At 34.4% G+C, this 22,151-nt stretch overlaps 1 protein-coding gene across 1 annotated transcript in view; it reads right to left on the bottom strand.

Moving 5' to 3' along the window:
• LOC112515211 overlaps positions 1-20,188 on the bottom strand; it is a 53,140-nt gene extending 32,952 nt beyond the window's left edge. Inside the window, exons 1-5 of the mRNA XM_025121881.1 lie at positions 20,077-20,188; positions 11,695-12,177; positions 11,390-11,521; positions 10,630-11,087; positions 10,017-10,239 (exon numbers count right to left, since the gene is read on the bottom strand). Of these exons, the coding sequence (XP_024977649.1) occupies positions 10,017-10,239; positions 10,630-11,087; positions 11,390-11,521; positions 11,695-12,177; positions 20,077-20,188 (1,408 nt within the window). The remainder of the gene's footprint in view (positions 1-10,016; positions 10,240-10,629; positions 11,088-11,389; positions 11,522-11,694; positions 12,178-20,076) is intronic.
• Between the last annotated feature and the right edge of the window lie 1,963 nt (positions 20,189-22,151).

The raw sequence follows: 22,151 nt of genomic DNA, 5'->3' as shown, positions 1-22,151 counted from the left end.
GTCGGGTTTTTGAATGCATCCAAGTTTGAAAGTGGATTCAAGGGTGGATTTCTTTGATTCGATGAAAGAGTCCAATTCATTGAATCCAATCCCTTGAGTGTCCGTTTGACCATTTAATTTTTCATAAACATCTTGGGCATCTTTGTACTTCTTCATTAGAAGTTCATTGGTTTGAAGCTTCTGGTGAAGCATTTCCCGCTCTTTTTGAAAGAAATCTTTAAGAGCAACTGAGTTTAGTCTCTCCGCCTCGGATTCCTTTAAGGCCTTAGTTTTCTTTTCTAGGTCCTTAGTTATTCGTTTGTTTAGTTTCAGAAGTTTTTCTTCCTCTGATTTCTTAAGAGTGCTGATGCGAGTCTTTTCCTTTGTGAGTTCGGCTTTTTCTTCGGTTAGAATGTCAGTTTCTCTTTTGTAAAAACTTGCTTCTTTTTCCGCTTTTACTCTTTCGGATTTTTCAAAATTTAAATTTTCTTTTAATTTAAAGAAATCCTCTGAAAGTTTTATTACCCTTAACTCTAACTCTGATGGGGCAGAGTTGGTTTCATTGGAAGTAGACTCACATACCTGATCATCAGAGTTGGAGGCAGATTCTGCATTGGACGTGGCCATCAAACAGATGAGTGCTTTGTCTTCATCATCTGATGAAGAATCAGACACCCAATTTTCTTTCTCAGCCATCAGGCTTCGCTCTCTAGAATTATATTTGTATTTGTTCTTATAATAGTCAGCATCCTGTACCAATCGTCCTCTGCATTCTTTGGAAAAATGACCGAGTTTTCCGCACCTGAAGCATCGAAGGTCATTTTTCCTTCCATCCTTGTTCTCTTTCCTCTCGTCTCTTCTATCTTCTCCTCTTTCGTCCCTTGCTTCTCTTCCATCTCTTCTATCATCCCTCTGATGAAATTTTGATGGCTTCCTTTCATATGACGGCTGGTACCTTTCCCTCTTGAACTCTTTTCGTTCATAAGGTTTCTTGATGAACTTTTTCTGGAACTGCTTTGTAACTAATGCCAAAGATTTGGCAAAAGCTTTAATTTCATCATCTGATTCAGAAGTTTCTTCTTCAGATTCTGATTCTACCACCAATGCTTTCTTGTCTTTCTTCTTTTGTTCTTTGGTTGCGGTCCTTGATATTTCCTTTTCATCGGCAACAAGAGCGAGGGGTCCACCGATGGATACCTTTTTCTTCATTATGTCGTTCTCTTGTGCTGCAAGCGTTCCATACAGGTCATGAAGTGACCAGCCGTCTAGGTCCTGGTTTGCTTGAAGGGACATAGATAGCTGAGTCCATTCATCGCCAAGACTTTTTAGGAATAAGACGACGTTTTCTTCCTTAGTTCTGGAGGTATCGTTTCGACGACATTGATTGATCAATGTGTTGAAACAGTCATAGGTCTTCTGGATTGGTTCATCAGGAAGGACCTTGAAATTTGTGTATTCGTTGAGACATTGTGCTCTACGATTTTTCTTCGTTTTTGCTCCTCCTTCYAGTTGGCTTGCCAGTTCATCCCATAGTTCCTTGGCTGTGGAACATGCATCGAGGGATTGGAAGATTTCATTGGGTATGGCCATGATTATCAATCGTTTGGCCTTCTTATCTGTCTCTACCTTTTCTTTGTCGTCTTCAACCCAATTCTTTTCTTCCTTGGGCATATAGTAGGCAGGAATTTCAACTGTGGTGTTTGTTCCTGGAACTCTTGGGACAATAGTTTGTGGAATGTAAGGACCCTCCATTACAGATCGCAGGAGGTTCCTGTCCATTCCTTCCAAGAAATTCACCATTCTGATCTTCCATTGTGGGTATTCTTCTCGTTGAAGAGTTGGAGGCTTGGTGAGGGAGCCAACACTATATGCAGAATTCCAGTTGGCCATTGAGAATTTTTGAAGAGAAAGATTTTACGTTTTGAAAAAAAATTGAGAGATTTTAGATGATCGTTTTGATTGGAAAATCAATCAATTTGCTCTGATACCAATTGTTGATCCCAGATCTCTCAATAACACTAATAATCTAGTTAAGAATAACCAAATTATAGTGTTTTAATGGAGAAAGTGATGAACACTCAAGAATGAATTATAAAATAATTAAGAACAATCTTGAGCGTCAAAGGTTTCACTTTTATTAATAATAAAAACGTAAAAGCGACATTGTTTACAATAGGCCTAATCACCTATTTATACTAGAAAGCTAATTAGAAGATAACTATCTATTGAGACTTTTTAGCTAATCTTCTATTAACAGATAATGTTTATCTAATCTATGGATAAGCTTTAATATTAAGATAAACTCAAAGTCTAGCTGTTGATTTGTCATCTCCARCTGTCTTTCATGGTWTGATGAATCATCYTTATCTTTAAATCTTCATCGTATGCTTCTTGATGAATTGCTGAAGAATTCTCTAAGTGTTGTTAACCAGAGGGGTGATGAAGATGCTCTTTCCATCGCATCCCTGGTTGTCCATCGGCCCTCTGGTTGTTCTCCAGACTTAGCCAATTCTGCCTTGATGTCTTCATCGGTCTTCTGGTTCTTCATCACTTATTGTTTTTCATTACTTTTTCACTTTATCAATTAGGGGTTTAACAATTTTCAACTGAGTTCCAACTTTTGAACCCATCATCATCTTTTCAATTTGAAGCCACATGCTGTGACCAGATGCTTTATGACTGTCAATGCTGGTGTAGATGTCATTGGCCAGTGCTTGCATCATGTAGGACTTGCGAAGCACATCAACATGGGCTCTTTCTCTTTCTTGAGCTGAATATCGAAATTTTTCTTTAATAACAGTCTGAGCAAGTATGCCTTGTTCTGAAATAGCAGGTATCTCTCTGTAGTATATAACAGGGCCTTCCATCAGAGATTCCATAATCAGATCTCCTTCCTTCATTCTCTCTATGAAATTCAGAAATCTATCTCTCCATTGATTATAGTCTCCACGAAAYARCAMWKGTGGCTTGGTATCAGTACCAATAGCCATTGCTTCCCTTGAACTCATTTTATCAGTTCGTATGATATAAGATCAACTGCAGTTCAAAGTTTGTATTAAAGGATCAGTATACAAAAAATATATCTGATAAATCTCAAAATGAATATGCACTTATTCAACACTTAGAAAAATTAAGCACTCAAGCTTATCCGGATTAGGAATCCGGTCAAGCTCATCCGGATTAGGAATCCGGTCAAGCTCATCCGAATTAGAAGTCCGGACAACAGATTATTCAACAAACAAAGTTATTTGGATTAGAAGTCCGACAACAAATCGCACACTTAGCAACACTTAGCCAAAAAAATAGACAATTAAGCAAACATTATACGGATAATGCAAAATCAATACGGATAAGGCACACAAATCAATTTTGATTAAAAATCTCAAATCGGAAGTTTTCAACACTTAGTCAAAATTCCAAAATGAGAATCGGACGCAAAAAGTCAACAAGTCAACTAGTCAAGGTCAACTAAGTCAACTAGTTAAAATACGTATAAGTTCGCTTAAAATCAATTTGTTTAAAAAGTCAACGAATTAAATCGATCACAAAACAAAGTCAAAATTCGTTCAAAAATATGTCCAAAAAAGTCAAAGTCAAAGTACGATCATTCAAAAGATTCAACAAGAATAAATCGCTAAGCCTTAACCTGGTAAATTGCACAATAAATCGCACAAAAAAAACAAACCTGTTAAGCGAATTTCCTTAATCGCTCAAATATCCGCACAAAGCACAAATGACTTACTAAGGGATTTATTTAAATCGCTCAACTATCCGCATAAGGGTCGAACGATTTACCTCTTAATCCGATCATGACTTGACCGGTTTATTCTAATCCGATCAAATTCAATTCACACAGAAAAAAATACAAGTATAAATCATACAAGCTTTAATCGGACTAAAACTCAATCAAAAACACAAATTTCACACTCTTTAACCAAAATTTTGGATCAAAAATATGAAAATTTATGAATTTTGAAGAACATTCAACAGTATTTGAAAAACTCAAAAATCGATCAAACCAGGTTCAAAACTTGTTTAAAATTAAAAATATTGTAAATCAAACTTGTTCAAAATCAGATTGCAAATCTAGCGATGCAAATAAAATCGATGAACAATCCACTAAAATTCGTGTAAATTTGTTTAATCCTCTAATCAAAATGCTGCAGTCTGCTCTGATACCAATTGAAATTCCCAAAATCATACAAACATGATTAAGATCTTCAAGAAATAAGATGAAGAGAGAGTAGATCATCAAGAGTCTCTTGATTGATTGAGAGAGAAATTACAAGGCTAATTTCAGATTACAATTGCTAATGACTTGCTTAATGACAATTACAAAAGAAATTACTATTTATACTAAGGAAGGAATAAAACTACACTATTACAAAACATGTAAAATATGGAGAACTTGAATACAACAATAACGTGCATACTCGAACCAACAATGAGGTTACCTCGAACTCCCAAGGGGTATGACGTGATCTGGGTAATTATTGATCGTCTATCTAAGTCAGCGCATTTTCTATCTATAAGAGAGGGATACTCTTTAGAAAAGCTAGCAGAAATTTATATCAAAGAAATTGTAACCAGGCACGATGTTCCACTATCTATTGTTTCTGATAGAGATATCCGTTTCACCTCAAAGTTTTGGGAGAGTTTGTAGAAAGCTCCGGGGTCTAAAATTCGGTTAAGTACAGCCTATCATCCGCAAACAGACGGGCAAAGTGAAAGAACTATCCAGACTCTCGAAGATATGTTCAGAAGCTGTATCATTGACTTCGGGGGATCGTGGAAGATCACTTACCACTAATAGAGTTTGCGTATAACAACAGTTACCATTCCAGCATTCAAGCGGCACCATATGAAGTATTGTATGGACGTAAATGTCGAACGCCGTTGTGTTGGAACGAAGTAGGTGAGAAGCAGTTAACGGGTCCTGAGATTGCTCAAGAAAGTTCTGAGAAGATTGAACAGATCCGAGAAAGAATCAAAACAGCACAAGATCGCCAGAAAAGTTATGCTTATAATCGTCGAAAGCCGATTGAATTTGRTRTAGGTGATTTTGTGATGTTRAAAGTTTCGCCRTGGAAGGGTGTCATCAGATTTGGAAAGAAGGGTAAGCTCAGTCCGAGGTATGTTGGGCCGTTCAGAATATGTAAGCGAATTGGGCCAGTAGCATATCAGTTAGAGCTGCCAGAAGAGCTTAGTTTGATTCATAATACCTTCCATATATCAAATTTACGGAAATGTTTAGTTGATCCGAGTCTCGTTGTACCATTACCAGAGGTCAAACTGGACAGTAAACTGAACTTTGTGGAAACACCAGAAGCCGTAATTGACAGAAAGATCAGAGTGTTGAGAAACAAGGAAATCAGTCTGGTTAAAGTACAGTGGAAGTTTCACAAAGGACCAGATGCAACTTGGGAATTGAAATAAAAAATGAGAGCAGATTATCCATGGCTCTTTGATTAAAGGAATTCCGAGACGAAATTCTTTTGAGTGGGTGGATAATGTGATAACCGGGTTCTGGTTATTACCCAAGGTATTTATTATGTGAATTAATTGTGTATGTGGATACATGCTTACATGGGTTAAATACGTGAGTATGTGTATTTTTATGCATATGGATATATGCATATTACAAAAGGGCTTATACAAGTGATCGGATTAAGTATAAACCGATATGGATATATGTATATTACAAAAGTGCTTATACATTTTTATAAAAGCTTTGATTATTACTATAGAAAGAACTGTGTATTATTATTAAAAAAATTGGTTTTGTGCAATTTGGTTTATTCGGACAAGGGGTGATCGGATTAAGTATAAACCGGGCAAGGCTTGTCCGGATTACTCTTAAACCGGATAGGAGTTATCCGATTTATCTATAAATCGCTTAAGTGTTGTGCAATTTAGGGTGTTAGTGAGAATTTGAACTATGCAAACCGGACAAAGGTTTTGAACGGAGAAGTAGGAATACGACCAAGCATTGTTCGGTTTAGTCATAAATCACTCAAAGGTTATGCGAACTAGTTATAAATCGGACAAGTGTATTGTCCGGATTGCCTTAAACCGGACATGAGTCATGCGGTTTAGTTTTAAATTGATTAAGGTCATGCGATTTAGTCTTTAATTAACCATGTGTTGTCCGGACTAGTAAATTGGACAAAAGGGACAAGTCTTGTCCGGATTGTATATCTGGATAACATGTCCGGGTGGCTTATATTTGATAATTTTTATGTGTTGAATAATTTAGACATTTATATAATTTAAGAATGTCTATTATTGGGTTTAACTATGGAATTATGAAAAAGGGTATTTTATATCTTTTTAAATAAAAATATATGTTCCAACCAAGCGTGGTGACATAAGTCTGTTTTGGTATGGAACTGGATTTTGTAAACTGTTTCTACCAAGCGTGGTGACGTAAGTCTGTTTTGGTACGAAACTTATTTTAAGATGTAGTTCTCCCAGACGTGGTGACTTTTGTCTGTTCTGGCTTGGAACTGGGAATGGGTACTTTCAGACGTGGTGACTTATGTCTGTTCTGATAAGTGGCCCTGTTTTGATGAAGGAATAAGGGTGGCATATTAAGGAGAGGTGTACTTGGAATAAGGGTGGCATTGTCATATGTGGATATTATTATAACTCTTGTTATTGTTACTAATTGGATTTAATAACTTTGAGTCATCATTTCTTTGTGACCTGATGAATTAGAGATGTTATTATTATTAGAAATAATAATTTAGATGTTATTGAGAAGGGAAAATGGTTTGTCATAAAGGGCAAGTATTGCCTAAATATTTTCGTTAATATTTACAAAGGAATGGTCTGATGATTCAAAGAAGTTTTGGTTACAATATTTGTTTCATATTAGGAACGTTGGATCTTTAAGCAGATGTATTTTATTAATAGAATTGAGATTCTTGAGTATATCCTATTATATATGTCATTGAGAACTGCATTATTTGATTGTATTGCAAATATTCCTGATCAAAGATGTTTTATTATATTTTGGTGTTTATCACTCTGCATTTTGCAAAGAAATGATTCACTCATTAGACCATTCTTGTCTAACCCTCATTTTCTGTCTTTAAAATATGCGATGCAGGAATGGCGGCGTCCAGGGATAATAAGGGGAAAGGGAAAATGTGATTATTTTCCTAACCTGTTATCTGCTTTTGAAGACCTGTTTAAGATTGTTTATTTTGAAGATACATGTTGTATTACATGTGTTAGTACAGGATTTGTTTTTGAATTTTTCATATGTAGATTTTGTACATATAAGAATCCTTGTACTAGTGGGACCATGTGATGTAAACTATGTTTCTATGTAATGAAATATGTATTATATGCAAATGTGATATTTGGGGGTATTACACATGCACTAGAGATATCATACAAAATGCAACTTCCTTCAAAATACAGAGCAAAACTATCACTTAGCTCCAAAAGTTGATTTCAGAAGTCACTGGTCAATAAAGAATACCGTCTAAAACATTATTTTAGCGGGAAAAAATTCCTAATTTTAGTAATGAATACACATGAATTAGAATATTTAACACACAATAAACAAAAACGTGTGGCTCCTACAAATAGTTAAAAAAATTTTGAATGTCAAACCCAAAATTTTAGTTCCTTACCGAGATACGACAATTTTTGGTTATTTCAGACAATATTGAAGATGATTTTCATCACGTTCAAAATAGTTGAGTAGATTTCGAGAATTTGGTGATCTTTGTCGTGGAATTAGTCAGTGGTCGATAGTGTTCTCCCATGAATCTTGAAAAGAAATCACCTTGGAAAGTTTGAAAGGGTTTAAAATATTTGGACGAATTGAAAAGACAACAGATACAGGTTTCCACATTGCCATCGATTGTCAAACAAATTACAAAATACCACCGTGCAAATCATCATCGTAGATCAACTATAGATTTTAATCTAATGAATAGAGATTGGTCTCATGGATCTCAAGAAATCCACTTGGTCTCACGTGATCGATCTCTCTCTCTCTCTCTCTCTCTCTCTCTTTATATATATATATATATATATATATATATATATAGGGACTGATTCATTTGTTAACCATACATTTGGTGTTAACCATGTGAACCAATCATGAACTTAATTTATTCAATCTATGGACTAAAACATCAGTGACATTTTTGTAATAGTAGTAAAATGTACGCGTACTATGTCGAAATGAACAATAGTGAACATGATAAAATTAGAAAAGTTCAGAAGCTTTTATTATGCACCAATTTCAGTTCATGTGGATCTCTCCTTCATCGTTTTGAAACCGATATCTATCATATTTTATTTGTTCACATATGAACGGTTTATTAGTTCAACGATGATCATTTATATGATAGGTAGCAGAAGTCAGTAGTTATAAAAATTGTTCACTAATGAACCTTTGACTAATTATTTGTGTATTAATGTCTGTGGTTCATGCATCAACATCATGTGAACATGATTCATTAATGAACATATCATTGAGAACACCAGAAACAAAGAAATATCATTCAAATGAATTTGAACATAATCATTGAGAATCTTGAAATGGATGATATAATTATTATCCATAAAAACAAGCAATTGTTTTTTGTTACATCCTATTAATATAATGAAGTAACTTACAAATGAAAATTACCTTTGAACCCTTAATCATGGACTCTAACATTTGAACTAACTATGACTAAAGAATGATTCTTATTGGTCCAAAGAGTTCAAGAAGTTGACAATATTCTTTTTGGAAACAAAAGATATTCCCTCTATCTCTCTCCCTCTATGTAAATAGAGGGAGGTTAAAATGAGAATGACAAAATGTTGAGAACGTGAGAGAAGATTACAAACGTTAACTAAATGAGATGATCCAATGGATGTGAGTAAAAATATAGTTATAACCACTTCAAAAAAAAGTTGCCGTCCTATTTTTTAATAAAAAATCGGCGAAATATAACCAAAGTTGGAGTCAAACAATTGTGAAAAACTGCATTTTATTCTCTTTAATCCATATTGTTAGACTTTTTCATCCATTTTCCCCACTCTTTCTTAATCTTTTTGTCGTTCTCATTTAAGCATGCCCCTATTTATATAAGGTTTGGGTTATGATAATAATTCAAACTTTGTGGGAACTGAAGGAACCATGGCCATTGCCGATCATCTTGTTATCCAACGACATTGATGCGAGTTTTTGTAAAGAAGTGGCACTTTGGTCTTTTGGTGTTTCACATATGGACACAAACGTATGTGTTTTCATGATAATGTATGTTAACATATGATAATTTGTATTAACATTTTCATGTTACCGTGTTTTAATGTATGTTAATATTTTCATGTTAATAGTGTTTAATTAGTGTATATATGATGTGCATTAACATATGTTAAGATATGTTGACATTTTCATTTTAGCGCGGGTTAACTTACTTTTGCATTTGTTGTGTTTTTAGCAAAATTAGGGCCATCAAAAAGGATATAAACAATTAAAGTTTACATAAAGTATAAACAATCAAAAAGGATAGACAAAGAACTTGGATGCTTAAATTAAAACATTACAAATGTTTGACATGATATGCCTCTACAAAATACATCACCAAAATCATCCACATTCAGCTGACAGCCATACAATTATACATCAATTCAAAATGGAATTTCATCGAGAGGAAAGGGTAATAATGTCTAAAAGGACAACGATTTAAAGGGAAGTTGATCCACTACGAATATTGCGATGGCAAAAACCATATATGACATGAAAGCAAAAATGGTGATTAAGATTGGTACCCATTGAGAATGGCTTTGATAAAGAATGAAAAGGCTTATAAGATAAGTGATTATAATACTTGCTATAGAATAATAAACTAAAACTATAGAAGATCTGATTTGCAGGGATGATGAAATCATTACGTTATGGCCACGATGATCAAGCATAATGAAAGCTATGACCATCAGAATTGAAGTTGCCGATAATAAAAATGACAAGCCATCGAATATTATGAAGATTTTGGAAATAGTTTTTGGAAGGAAGATAGGAATACCGGTATCCTCTTGGCTGTATCCGCCTGGAAATGTAAATATCGTTGCAAATGAGATGGTGGCTACAAGAGCTGCAACCACCATTAATTGGCTGGCTGTTCCATTCATCAACTTTTCCTCTTCGAAAAAAATATCTTTGTGGTTCTTGACGAATAGTTCGTAGGGTGTCAGACCAATTGCATTCTTCTGTTTGTAAAGATAACCAGGGAGTATACTCTCCACTCTCTAGCATCACAAAGATTATATCATTAACAATGATGGGATCATCCATTACAAACATGTCATATTACATGAAAGGGGAAATTTTCGATCAATCTAATTTCACAGGTTTTGTTAGTCATTATTAATAGTTTATAACCAATGGCTGAACTTGGGGTACTTTATGTTTTCAGTTTGTCTAATACCATATTTCAACTTAAAAAAATTTATATCTTTGATTTGGATTTTACAACACATAAACAGAATTCCAACTTCGTTTTCTGAAAGAAAAATGCACACAATGTTTTGGAATTGTAGTTGGAGAAGATGTTTCCATAGATTTAAAACACACCAAGAAAGGGAAAAGATATGTAACAAAGTTAAATTTGTATACGTTGCTTTGAGAGACATATGTACCTTAAACCACCGAAGTTCTAGATCCTTTAGCATGCCCAATCCTGAGATGTTTGGTAGTCTATTACCCTTTGCACACTCCCCAACTAAATGCAAAATGTTGTTGCCATTTTTGTCTTCGAGAGTAATGATTAAATCCCTGATGTGGTCTTTCTCCAATAATAGATTGTAGATACCCACATGACGATGCATGACAGCAACATGAAATATACTGTGGTTATCATCATTTAGCTCGAGGGCCAGATGTGGGTATTGTCGAATGAACTCAACTATAAATGCAGTGTTACCCATTTCTACAGCCAGAAATAATAATCGAGAAGGGTATTTTTGCTTTGTATCGTCCTCGGGTGGCCCTCTTATTAAATCATCAATTTCAGCCTTGGGCAATTTCATAATCTCTTTCAAAATGATCCTTAGTAATAGCAAGGCCTCCCTTTCTTTGTCCTTATGCAAGAGAATGACTGAATAAACTAAGAAACCAAAGAATGATTTTAATTTAGGTGGCCCTCTTCTTATGTCGTGAATCCACAACTTCGGGAAAATTCACAATCTCTTTCAACATGATTCTTAGTAATTGGAAGATATCATCTTCCTTGTATTCTTTTAGCCAATTAAAGCATACAATTATGTTTAAATGGAATCAAATTAATTAAAACTAGTAGTCAATTTGAAAATGTTGATGCATTAAAAGTACTTATGGGTTATATTGTGAGCGCACAACTGAAAACAATATAATACAAGTCAAAGGAATTGAGATTCTTACCTATATGGTTGGCTTCTTGAAAAGGGTTTCGTTCTATAGGAAGAAATGCATGAGTTTTTTGAGCCAATAATCTGAGTACACTCCCATTTATAGCAAGTTCGGGAAGGTCGCTCACTATTCGCAATGCGACATCTACAAAGCATTTGATAGTCACTTGATGAGAAAAATTTATGATAAACAGGTGACAGAACTAAGCAACCATTGGCGACATAATTGTGATATTATGTGCAAACCATTGCAGCAAAACATATTCTTAACGAAGTTTGATAGACCTAGACTGGCCAATCATTTATCCAAACACTTACCAAATAGATTAGCCTCAACGCAATTCTCAAAAACCAAACTCCGATTTTGATGTGTCCAGGACTGACCAATCATTTGTTGAGAAGATTTATATAAATACTCCACCATATTATGCCTTCCATATAAAGCAGCCACTTGGAGGGGCATCTTTCCTTGACTATTAGGGATATCTATCAGTCCCTCATTCTTTTCCACCAAAGTCTTGGCTATTTCAACATTTCCTGTTCTAGCTACTAAGCACAGGGTTGTTTCACCATTTCCATTTAGAAGTTTTAAGCCTTCCTTTGTCATCAAACTCATCAAATATTTCACGAACAAGCATGATTTTCCCAATACTGCAGCATGAATTATTGTTTCACCACTTTCAGTGATGCTAAACTGTACCAACTCTGGACGCTTGTCAAGAATGAGTTTAGCAGCTTCAAAATTGTTGGTTGTTATCGCTTTATACAAAGGAACACAAATTGCATTGAAGTCTTCTCCTCCTTCCAAGTAATTCCAAAATCAAGTTATTACTTATTCATCCAAAGATATATTGGTTTTTCAAGTGTGCATCACATGGAAGTTGCTATTCATATATCCTCCACGAGAATTAAATTTGAAGTTAACTTTGAAATGAGTATTCGAGAACATGGAATATAAAAGAAAACAAAGAACTTTCCTAAAGATAAATATCATACAAACTATTGATTAACAATGATTTTTTTAGCAAATTGAAGTGCATGTATATGATAGCAATTTGAATAACAAAATGACATCAAGTACCATGGGAACCGGTTTGGTAACTGTTGTAATATTTATGTATTACATGTGTTTATGGATGTTTCACTCGACCAAATCAATAAAAATTTGAAACTAGGTCACTACTCAACACAAAGCTTGCTCCTTACTCTTCTATGTTACTTGGCCACTACTCTACATAGCTTGTTCCGTACTCTTTCCAAGACTTGGTACCTACTCTTCGTTGGTATATAAGTACCACATTCAGCCACCAACATTTGATCACCCTGGTTTCTTGAGCTTCCTCTAGATATAACACCACAACACTTCCTTCTAGTATAATTTCGAGATATATATATATATATACATATATATATAGTATATGTGAGATACGAAATGTTCTTGGTATTCTTGAAGATTACTTAGTTGATGTTGGATCTAAGGATTTTTGTACAAGAACTTTGTAATCTCCTTGGTGGTAATAAATTTTTTGCTCTCTCCCGCTTTGATAAAGGTACACTATCACATCGATAGTGGAACCACATTAAATTCTTGTGTGAATATTTTGTGAACTTGTCATATAGGTAGATTCTATTATATAGTGTTATTATCTATTTTGTGGGGTTGTTTATTTTTTATAGAGTTCATTGTGTAACATCTAGATCATTGTTATCCACATTTCTTGTCCGATTTGTTGTGTAACTTTTGTTCTTGGATTTCTATTTAATGGAACCTTAAAAATCACTTGTTAGATTTGAATTGTGACACACCCATTCCTAACAATCAGTATCTGAGCTTCGGATCTGGATTTGGAGTTTGTGTAGAAAATAAACATAAGCTAGTTTGCATACATATTTTTCTCTATGGCTGAAGTAGAAAACCTATTTGCTATCGGTCCCAAACCAGACCCAAAGACTGTATCAAAAGGTACATTGAATTTATTTGAGGCTGAGATTCATATACAGACTTGGAATGGGGACGGTGACTTTGGTAATGGTAGTTCACAACATCTGTTGTACTTAGAAAGAATGGATTTCATCCCGTATTATTTGCTAAATATGAGTTAGACCCTAAAATGTCTGAACTTAAGACTAGGGAAATAAAAGCATGGGCATTTACTAGTTTTGCGGATAGCGATGAGAGAAAATGTTATATGTGATATTGTGTCTAAAAAGAAAGTTGCACGTATTTGGAGCAAGCTTGAGAATTTATATCTCAAGAAAATTTTGACCAGCAGATTGTTTCTGATGCGAACGTGTCTGTTGTTCAAAATATAAGAAGGAACAACAATTAAAACTCATATGAAATGATTCAAAGATATTATTACGAAGTTGAAGGCAACATATGCGCTTCTTGCTAAAGATGAAAAAGCACTTGCTATGATCCTGTCGTATTCCTTCCTTGAGAAATATTCTCAATTCACTAACAGTTTTATATTTGGAAGAGAAAATCTTTCTTTCTCTGATGTGAAAAAATGAATGATTTCTGAAGATTAATGAATTCAAATGAGAATAAGTAACAATCCAAAGGAGAAAAATCAAAGTTAAGGCCTATTTGCTGAAAGAGGCTGAGATGATCAACAATTTTCAAGAGGAAGAAAGCGTGTGTGCACTTAGTCCGACCGACCTAGTTCTTAGGGGAAATAAAAAATACATGATAATTGTTATTATTGCCACAAGTCAGGTTATTGGGTGAAATATTGTCTGAGCCTTAAAGACAAAGACAACTCTAAATCATCAACTGTTGCAACCGAAGAGGAGCAAGTTGGCTTTTCTGCCATAGTTACACCATCGCAAGGTTTCATGCATGAGTGTTAGATATCGGTGCATCTTTCTATATGACATCATTTCAGGATTGTTTCTCTACCTTCGAAAAAGTTGAAGGTAATAGTATTTATATAGGAAACAGTACTTCGTGTGTTACTAAAGGTACCGGTTTGTAAAGATCAATATGTTCGATGGGTATATTCGGACATTGAATAGTTCAACTTTGTTCCATCCATGACTCGTTCATCGATCTCTATTGGGCAACTGTCCAAAGTGGGTTGCATGATTCAGATTGAAAACAGGAGTTTGTGCATCTTCCGAGGGAGTGCTATTGTAATGAAAGCCAGGTAGGCTAAGAATAATCTTTTTCAGTTGATTGGGGAGACTATTCTTCTGAATCGTGTGTGGTCGATAGTCACTTAATCTTGACGTTACTCGCTTATGACATCTTCATATGGGCCACACATCTGAGAAAATATTGAAGATTTTGCGCAAGAGAAATCTCATGAGAGTCGTCAAACTTTCTAGCATTGATTTTTGTTCAGGATGTGTCAAAGAAAAGCATATGCGTGTTTCTTTTGGGGCTAGAAAATAGAACACTAAATGAATCCTTAATTATGTTCATACAGACATTTGGGACCATTAAGTACTCCGTCCCTCAGTAGAGATAAATACTTTGTTTTGTTTATTTATGATTTCTCATAAAAGCTTTGGGTGTAAGTTTTAAAGTTAAAGTTAGATGTCTAAGATACATTCAAGACTTGGTTAGTACAAGTATAAGTTGAGATTGGCAAGAAGTTGAAAGTGTTTAGATTTGACAACGGTGGAGAATTTATTAGTGGTAACCTTTGTTTGCATAAAGGCATCCACCATCACTGCAACACAGTCGACGACCCTCAGTCTAATGGGGTTGTCGAGCAGATGAATAAGACTTTTTTGGGAAAGGTCCAATGTATGTTGTCGACATTGGGATTCTCTAAATTGTTTTGGACCAAAGCACTTCACACCACTATGCATGTTATTAACAACATACCTTGTTCGGCTATCGAGGGAAATATTCTGGAAAAGGTTTGAAAGGTAAAAGAAACATCCGTCTGAAATACAAACATGTATTTGGTTTTCCTTTTTATGTTCTTGCTTTAGACAGGGCACCAAAGGATCTTTGCTAGACTATATAGATGATATTAAGGATTAACAAATTTGGAATGCCTTAACTTGTAAAATGATTGTTCTTGTCATGTAATATTTGATGAATTAGTCATGTTGAAGTCACAAGACCCTCAGTCCTCTCAAGATCTGAAAGTTGTTACTGTTATTGCTCCTACTGTCGATGATGTGGAGAGAGTAGACAATCCTTTTATTCCCAGTTTATCTACTCTTAATATTAGTTCAAGTCACCCAACAATGTTGAAAAAGTTATACTGCCAGTTACTTCAACTAGTGATTCTAAACAAGAAATTATGAATGATGGTGGAGACCAAGGCGATAGAATCTCAATTATTGCACCTACCAAGCATAGTCAAAGGAACTATTCGACCACCTGACAGTATGGAGATTGGGATTTTTCCAACATAAGCTTTACACATAAGTTGATGTTTGTTTCACATGTAGGGCAAGAGGATCCGTTTGATATAAAAGAGGCATTGGCCTCAATCCACAGTTCTAAATGGCTTGGATCCATGTAGGAAGAAATGAAATCTCTCTCGAAAAATAACACTTGGGACTTATGTCCATTACCAAAGGGTAGCCATGCTATTGGTTGTGAAATGGTTTTTCAATGTCAAAGATGACAATCGTTACAAGGCTTGTCTCGTTGGTAAAAGCTTTGATCATTAGAAAGGTATCGAGTATGACAATATTTTTTTCTCCTATTGTATGTCAAATATCTATTCGTGCTCTTTTGGCTGTCATGGCTATGCATGATTTGGAGCTAGAATAGTTAGATGTGAACAACACCTTCGTGCAAGGAGATTTGGATGAAACTATTTACATGAAGCAACTCGAAGACTTCATCTTCGAAGGAAAGCCAAATTATGTACGTAAGCTCAAAAAGTCCCTTTATTGACATAAACAGTCTATTCGTCAGTGATATAAGAAGTTTGATTTGTTTAAGCTCACTCTAGGGTTTGAGCAAAATGAAAAAGACGTTTGTGTTTATCATAGACAAAGCCATGGTATTTTCACTTATCTTCTTCTTTATGTAGATGACATGCTTATTACTTTCAAGGACCATTCAGATAGCGATAATCTGAAAGATAAGTTGAAGTAAGAATTTGAAATGAAGAATCTCAGTGTGGGACAAAAGATTTTGGGCATGGAAATTGTTTAGGACATAAATTCTCAAACATTTAGATTAACAAAGGACATATATCCAAATGATATTGAAGCGGTTCGATCTTGATGGTGCCACGACGTCTAGCACTCCGCTACCAAAGCACATCAAGATCACAAATGAATATTTTATGAAGGATGACAAAGGAAATACCGAAATATCAAAGATTCCATATGTTAGTGCGATTGGGAGTCTCATGTACGCCATGATGTGTACTCGTCCCAATCTCGTTCATTGTGTAGGAATGGTGAGTCGGTTTCTTGAGAATCCAGGTCGATCACATTGGGTAGCCATTAAAACGGCATTTTGATATTTGAATAGAACTGAGACACATGGTCTTATATTTTGTTTGCACAATGACTGTGAAATTGTTAAAATTTTGTGATTCTGACTATGCAGGTTAACGAGTAGGTTAGAGGTCCACATCCGGTTATGTTTTTACTTTGGATGGAACAACTATCAGTTGGAGATCACGGTTAAAATCCATTGTGACAATGTCAACCATAGAAGCCGAACTTTTTGTGGCGGTTGAGTCTGTAAAGGAAGTTGTCCATTTGAAATAATTAATGAATGACTTAGGTTTTGAGCAACATTTTGTATGCATTTTCCTGTGATAATTAGAGTGCCATCCATTTGACAAATAATATGGCTTTCAATTTTAAAAAAACACATAAGTGTACATGATGCATATCTTGTTAGATTACATGAAATGAAGGTCGTCTATTTTAAGGAAGTCCTAACAGACTACAATGTTGTTGACATGTTCACTAAGTCGTTACCGCTAGCTAAGTTTGAGCATTGCTCAAATTTGATTCAGCTTCGTTTGTGTTAGTGTCGTCGGGTACTTTTTTCAATAGAGAGTAGATATTACCACATGTGACAAAACAACATCTTTGAAGGAATTACTTCGTTAAGTGTTTTAGATATTTGCTTTGCTTTGCTCTACCTTGTTTAAGTGGATTGTGCATTTGAGATTATATTTTTGCTTGTAACTTTGACGGGTAATTGCCATGCCGAAGCTCGTCATGGTTGGAATGAAATTTGCTACCTCATGCCAATTTACTTGCTATCTACTTGTTATGATCAACTATTATAAGAACTCATATTTGTTGGATTGGGATTAGTTTCGCTTTCGGGGATCTCGTGCATAGTGGAGTGTTGTAATATTTATATATTACATTTTTTTATGGATGTTGCACTCGACCAAATCAGCAAAAGATCGAAACTTATTTACTACTCAAGACGAAGCTTGCTCCCTACTCTTCTCCGAACTTGGCAACTGCTCTACGTAGCTTGCTCCCTACTCTTACCAAGACTTGGTAACTATTCTTATGTTGGTATACTAATACAACATTTGGCCTCCAACATTTAATCACCCCGGTTTCTTGAGCTTCCTCTAAATACAACACCACAACACTTCCTTCTAGTATCCTTTTGATATATATATATATATATATAGACATAGTCAAATGAGAACCACAAAAAGGTTGCAAACCTATGAGAACCGATATAAAAATATTTTTTACATTACTTTTCTTCATCAAAAGCTATGATTTAACATATTCTTCACATATGTTTATGTTCAACTTATGAAAAAAATTTCATGTGAAACTTTTTTTTCTGATTCACTTAGTGAAACGAAAAATACATATAAAAATCATTCATATGGTGAAACAAATACATGTGAAAATATTACACTATGAAACAAATATATGTGTACCAATATTTTAATTCTAGCATTTGATGAAAAATATTCATGTAAAAATTTAATTGTAAATAGATTCTTACAGAGGTTGTAACCTTTTTGTGGTTCTCATTTAATTGAACCCCTATATATATGTGTGTGCGTGTGTGTGTGTATGTATGTGTGTGAGAGATGAGAGTGTTCTTGAAGTTCCAAGAACATTTGCTAGTTGATCTTGGATCTAATTAAGGATCTTTGTACAAGCAATTTGTAATCTCCTTGGTGGTAATAAAATTATTGTTCTCTCTTTGATGGACGTACACTATCACATCAATAGTGGAACCACGTTAAATTCTTGTGTTGATATTTTGTGAACCTGTCATATACGTAGATTCTAACTTATATTGTTATTATCTATTTTGTGGGATTGTTTATTTTCGATAGAGTCGTTGTGCAACATTTAGATCATTGTTATCTGCATTTGTTGTTGGGTTTGTTGTATCCTTGATTTTCTATGTGAAGGAACCTTAGAAATCACTTGTTAGATTTGAATTGTGAAACACCCATTCCAAATGGTAACAACTCATTATAAGATAGAGGACTTACCTACAAGTAGATTTAGACGAGATAGATTCATGATAGATGATTTTGTGAAGCGATTGGATTGTAAACATGGTCATACTCAGTCATGGGGTTCAGCTCATTGATCAATCTTAAGACTATATTTATCAAGAAATGGAGCCAATTTCCAATAAAAAATTATTTTCTCTTATCTACAAATAGAAGTGCTTCTAATCCTAATCCAACTCGAGTTAATTTAGGTTATGTTTGAAAAACTAGCTGAAAAGGTTGTCACTACTAGAAAACCAGGTATCAGCGACGAATATCAGCGAGGGAAAATTTCCCTCGCAGATCAACGAGGGAAATGCCAAAAAACTCATTCCTTAGTTGATCCCTCGCTGATATGCGAGGGAAAGTTTCCCTCGCTGATCCCTCGCAGATCAGCGAGGGAAATACCAAAAAACCTCATTCCCTCGCTGATCCCTTGCTAATCTGCGAGGGAAAGTTTCCCTCGCTGATCCCTCGCAGATCAGCGAGGGAATTGCCAAAAAACTCATTCCCTCGCAAATCAGCAAGGGATCAGCAAGGGAAATGGCAAAAAATCAAATTCCCTCGCTGATCCCTCGCAAATCAGCGAAGGATCAGCGAGGGAAATGACAAAATTCACATTCCCTCACAGATCCCTCGCTGATCTGCGAGGGATCAGCGAGGGATTTTTCTATTTTTCTTATTTTCTCATTTTTATGTGTTATATATACATATTTTTATGTGTTGATGTCGTATGTATGCATGTACATGTGTTGTTTGTGTATATATATATATATACATGTATATATATACATCGATCCAATCGTAAAATCGAATAAAGCCTAGTAAAACTGAATCAACGAGTATATATATACATCGTTCCAATCGTGGTTAATAACCACCACACATCTATACACATCGTGTATTCATATGTATATAACACGGACTGACGAGTATATATACCTATAACAAATACAACATCGTGTAAAATAACATATAAATTTATAATGTTTAGCAAAAACTAGCTGATAAACTAGTTAAAATTAATAACCAAAAATAACATGTTAAAAAATTAGTCTATTCTAATATTTTATAACACAATTAAAACAAATAACCGTTAATATATTATGTTGACAAATATAAATCAGATGGTAAAAAATTTAAATAATGTAATATGATAATTATCTAAAATCATATATGATAGAAATAATGTAATATGAGACCAATTTGTGAGAGAAATGACTATTTTGACCGATTTCTTGCTTTAAAATCATATATGATAGAAAGAACTTACCATCAAGTAGATCCCTACGAGGTAGATTTGATGGTGGTAATTGTGATGGCTGACTATGTGAAGCATTCACGATATTAATTTGATGGTGTTGGTTCCCAGTTGATGCGTTCATCTCTTCGGCTTGCTTAGAGTTATAACGAAAAGAGTATTTAGAGATATTATATCTTAAAATACGTAAATTGGTACGATCAATTTTTACCTGTCATATGTTTATCACTGAATGAAAAATGAGGTCTTAAGCGCATGAACTTATATAGAGTTTTATGGTCAACCTAATTATGTAATTTAATTAGAGAAATAATCTTAAATAGATTCCTTTCCACATAAAACAAAAAAAACTTATGTATAAAAAACTCAATTTAAAAAGACAGAGATTCCCCTTAGATGATGGGTTAACAGCAGTGTAGATTTAAACAAAGTTCGATCTAAGGATCCAATTCGTAAGAAAATTAAAACTACAGTAACAATAGATGTAATTATTTTTATTTAAAGGATTTTCATATAACCACATTAACGAAATTTGTAATTTACTCTTTTAAATTGCTCAAGCACATGATATTATAACATTTTAAAAAGATATATTTTTAATTTTGATTATATATGCATTAACAAATCATCACAATAAGACAAATAATGAATTTTCAGAAATTATATATTTGGAAAGAATTTAAGATGACAAACTTTTTTAGACATGTTTTTATGACCATAAATTTTTGTATTTTAAATAATTATAACTTTAAAGTTTATAAATGAATGAAACATTCCCATTTTAAAATATTAAGTTTCTGAACAATCTTTATATAAAATAAAATATTGAACTTTTAGAAATAGGTTATCTACATAATTTGAATCCAAAGAGCTACTTGTAACCGACCTGGAAGGGTTTTGAGTTAAAGAAAACATTAATTAGTTTTACTGTTCCCAAGTCTTACGTCGTTCATACTCCTTGCACACAATGACATCATTCCCCCCTCACCATGCTTCGATGCCCTATTGCAATCTGTCTCCATACTGCCCATCGTCGTCGTTGTCCCTGTCATCGATCTCCCTTTTTTAGTTTTTTTGGTCTTTCAGTTAGTTCTCCATTTTTATAACAATTTAATAGAGTTCTTCTAGACAAATCAAAAATAGGGAGAATCGAAAAAAAACCAATCAAAAAGAGGGAAATCGTTGGCAGAGCAACAACGGTGGTGGACGGTGATTAAGAAAGAAGTTGACAAAGACCGGACAATGATAGGCCAAAGAGGGGTGGCAGCGTTGAATGTGAACCAGTCTGAATGACATAATGTTTGGGAACAATAAAACTAAATTTAGATTTTTTTATTATATAAATCCTTTCCAACTGATTACAGATAGTTTTTTCGGGGTTAAAATGACGTTGATGACGAATTTCTAAATTTTCGATGATTTATTTATTCAGCAAAATTGTTCAGGTACTAAATCATTCAACATTAAAAAGTTCAATGGTTTTTTTCATTTAAAATTAATCATGAAAAAAGGTTTTTCTGGACTTCTATTTTTATTATCTAACCATCAAAAGAATGATACTTGACTTTTGGAAAACAAGACACCTCTAGTTTTATGATCATATATTCTAAAAGAAGCATAAGAGCGAAAATGTAGGTATGAATGTTTGAAGGTTGAGAAGGCCAAAATTGGTAATAACATTAAATTATAATTTTTTTATCAAAGTAAATTATGGTCTCGTCTATCTAATATTAACGGACACCATAGCGACCACCAACCACTACTACTTGCTTTCTAAACCTCCATCTCTACTCGGTGTGGTGGTAAGGTTCTAAGTTAGCCCAAGTTCACTGTTTGTCTCTCTAACCAATGTGAGCAGGGGTGAAACTACCTTACGGGGAAAGGGGTCCCGTGCTACCGCTCAACCTTGTTTTATAAGGAGGAAAATTTTCGGGGTATGTAAGATACACCCTTTAAATTTCGATGGGTGGTCCATAATATTATGAGGCTGGCAATTAGTAAGATGGTAAATGGTAAAATTAAATAGTTAGACTTTAGTTACTAGTTAGTCAAACAAGGAGGCTGGAAATTGGCAAACGGTGAAAGTG

The sequence above is a fragment of the Cynara cardunculus genome (genome assembly GCF_001531365.2).
Source record: "Cynara cardunculus var. scolymus isolate 2C chromosome LG 7, CcrdV1, whole genome shotgun sequence".
NCBI lineage: Eukaryota > Viridiplantae > Streptophyta > Magnoliopsida > Asterales > Asteraceae > Cynara > Cynara cardunculus.
Note: the sequence above shows the minus strand (reverse complement) of the source record. Positions and strands in the feature narration are given on the sequence as shown.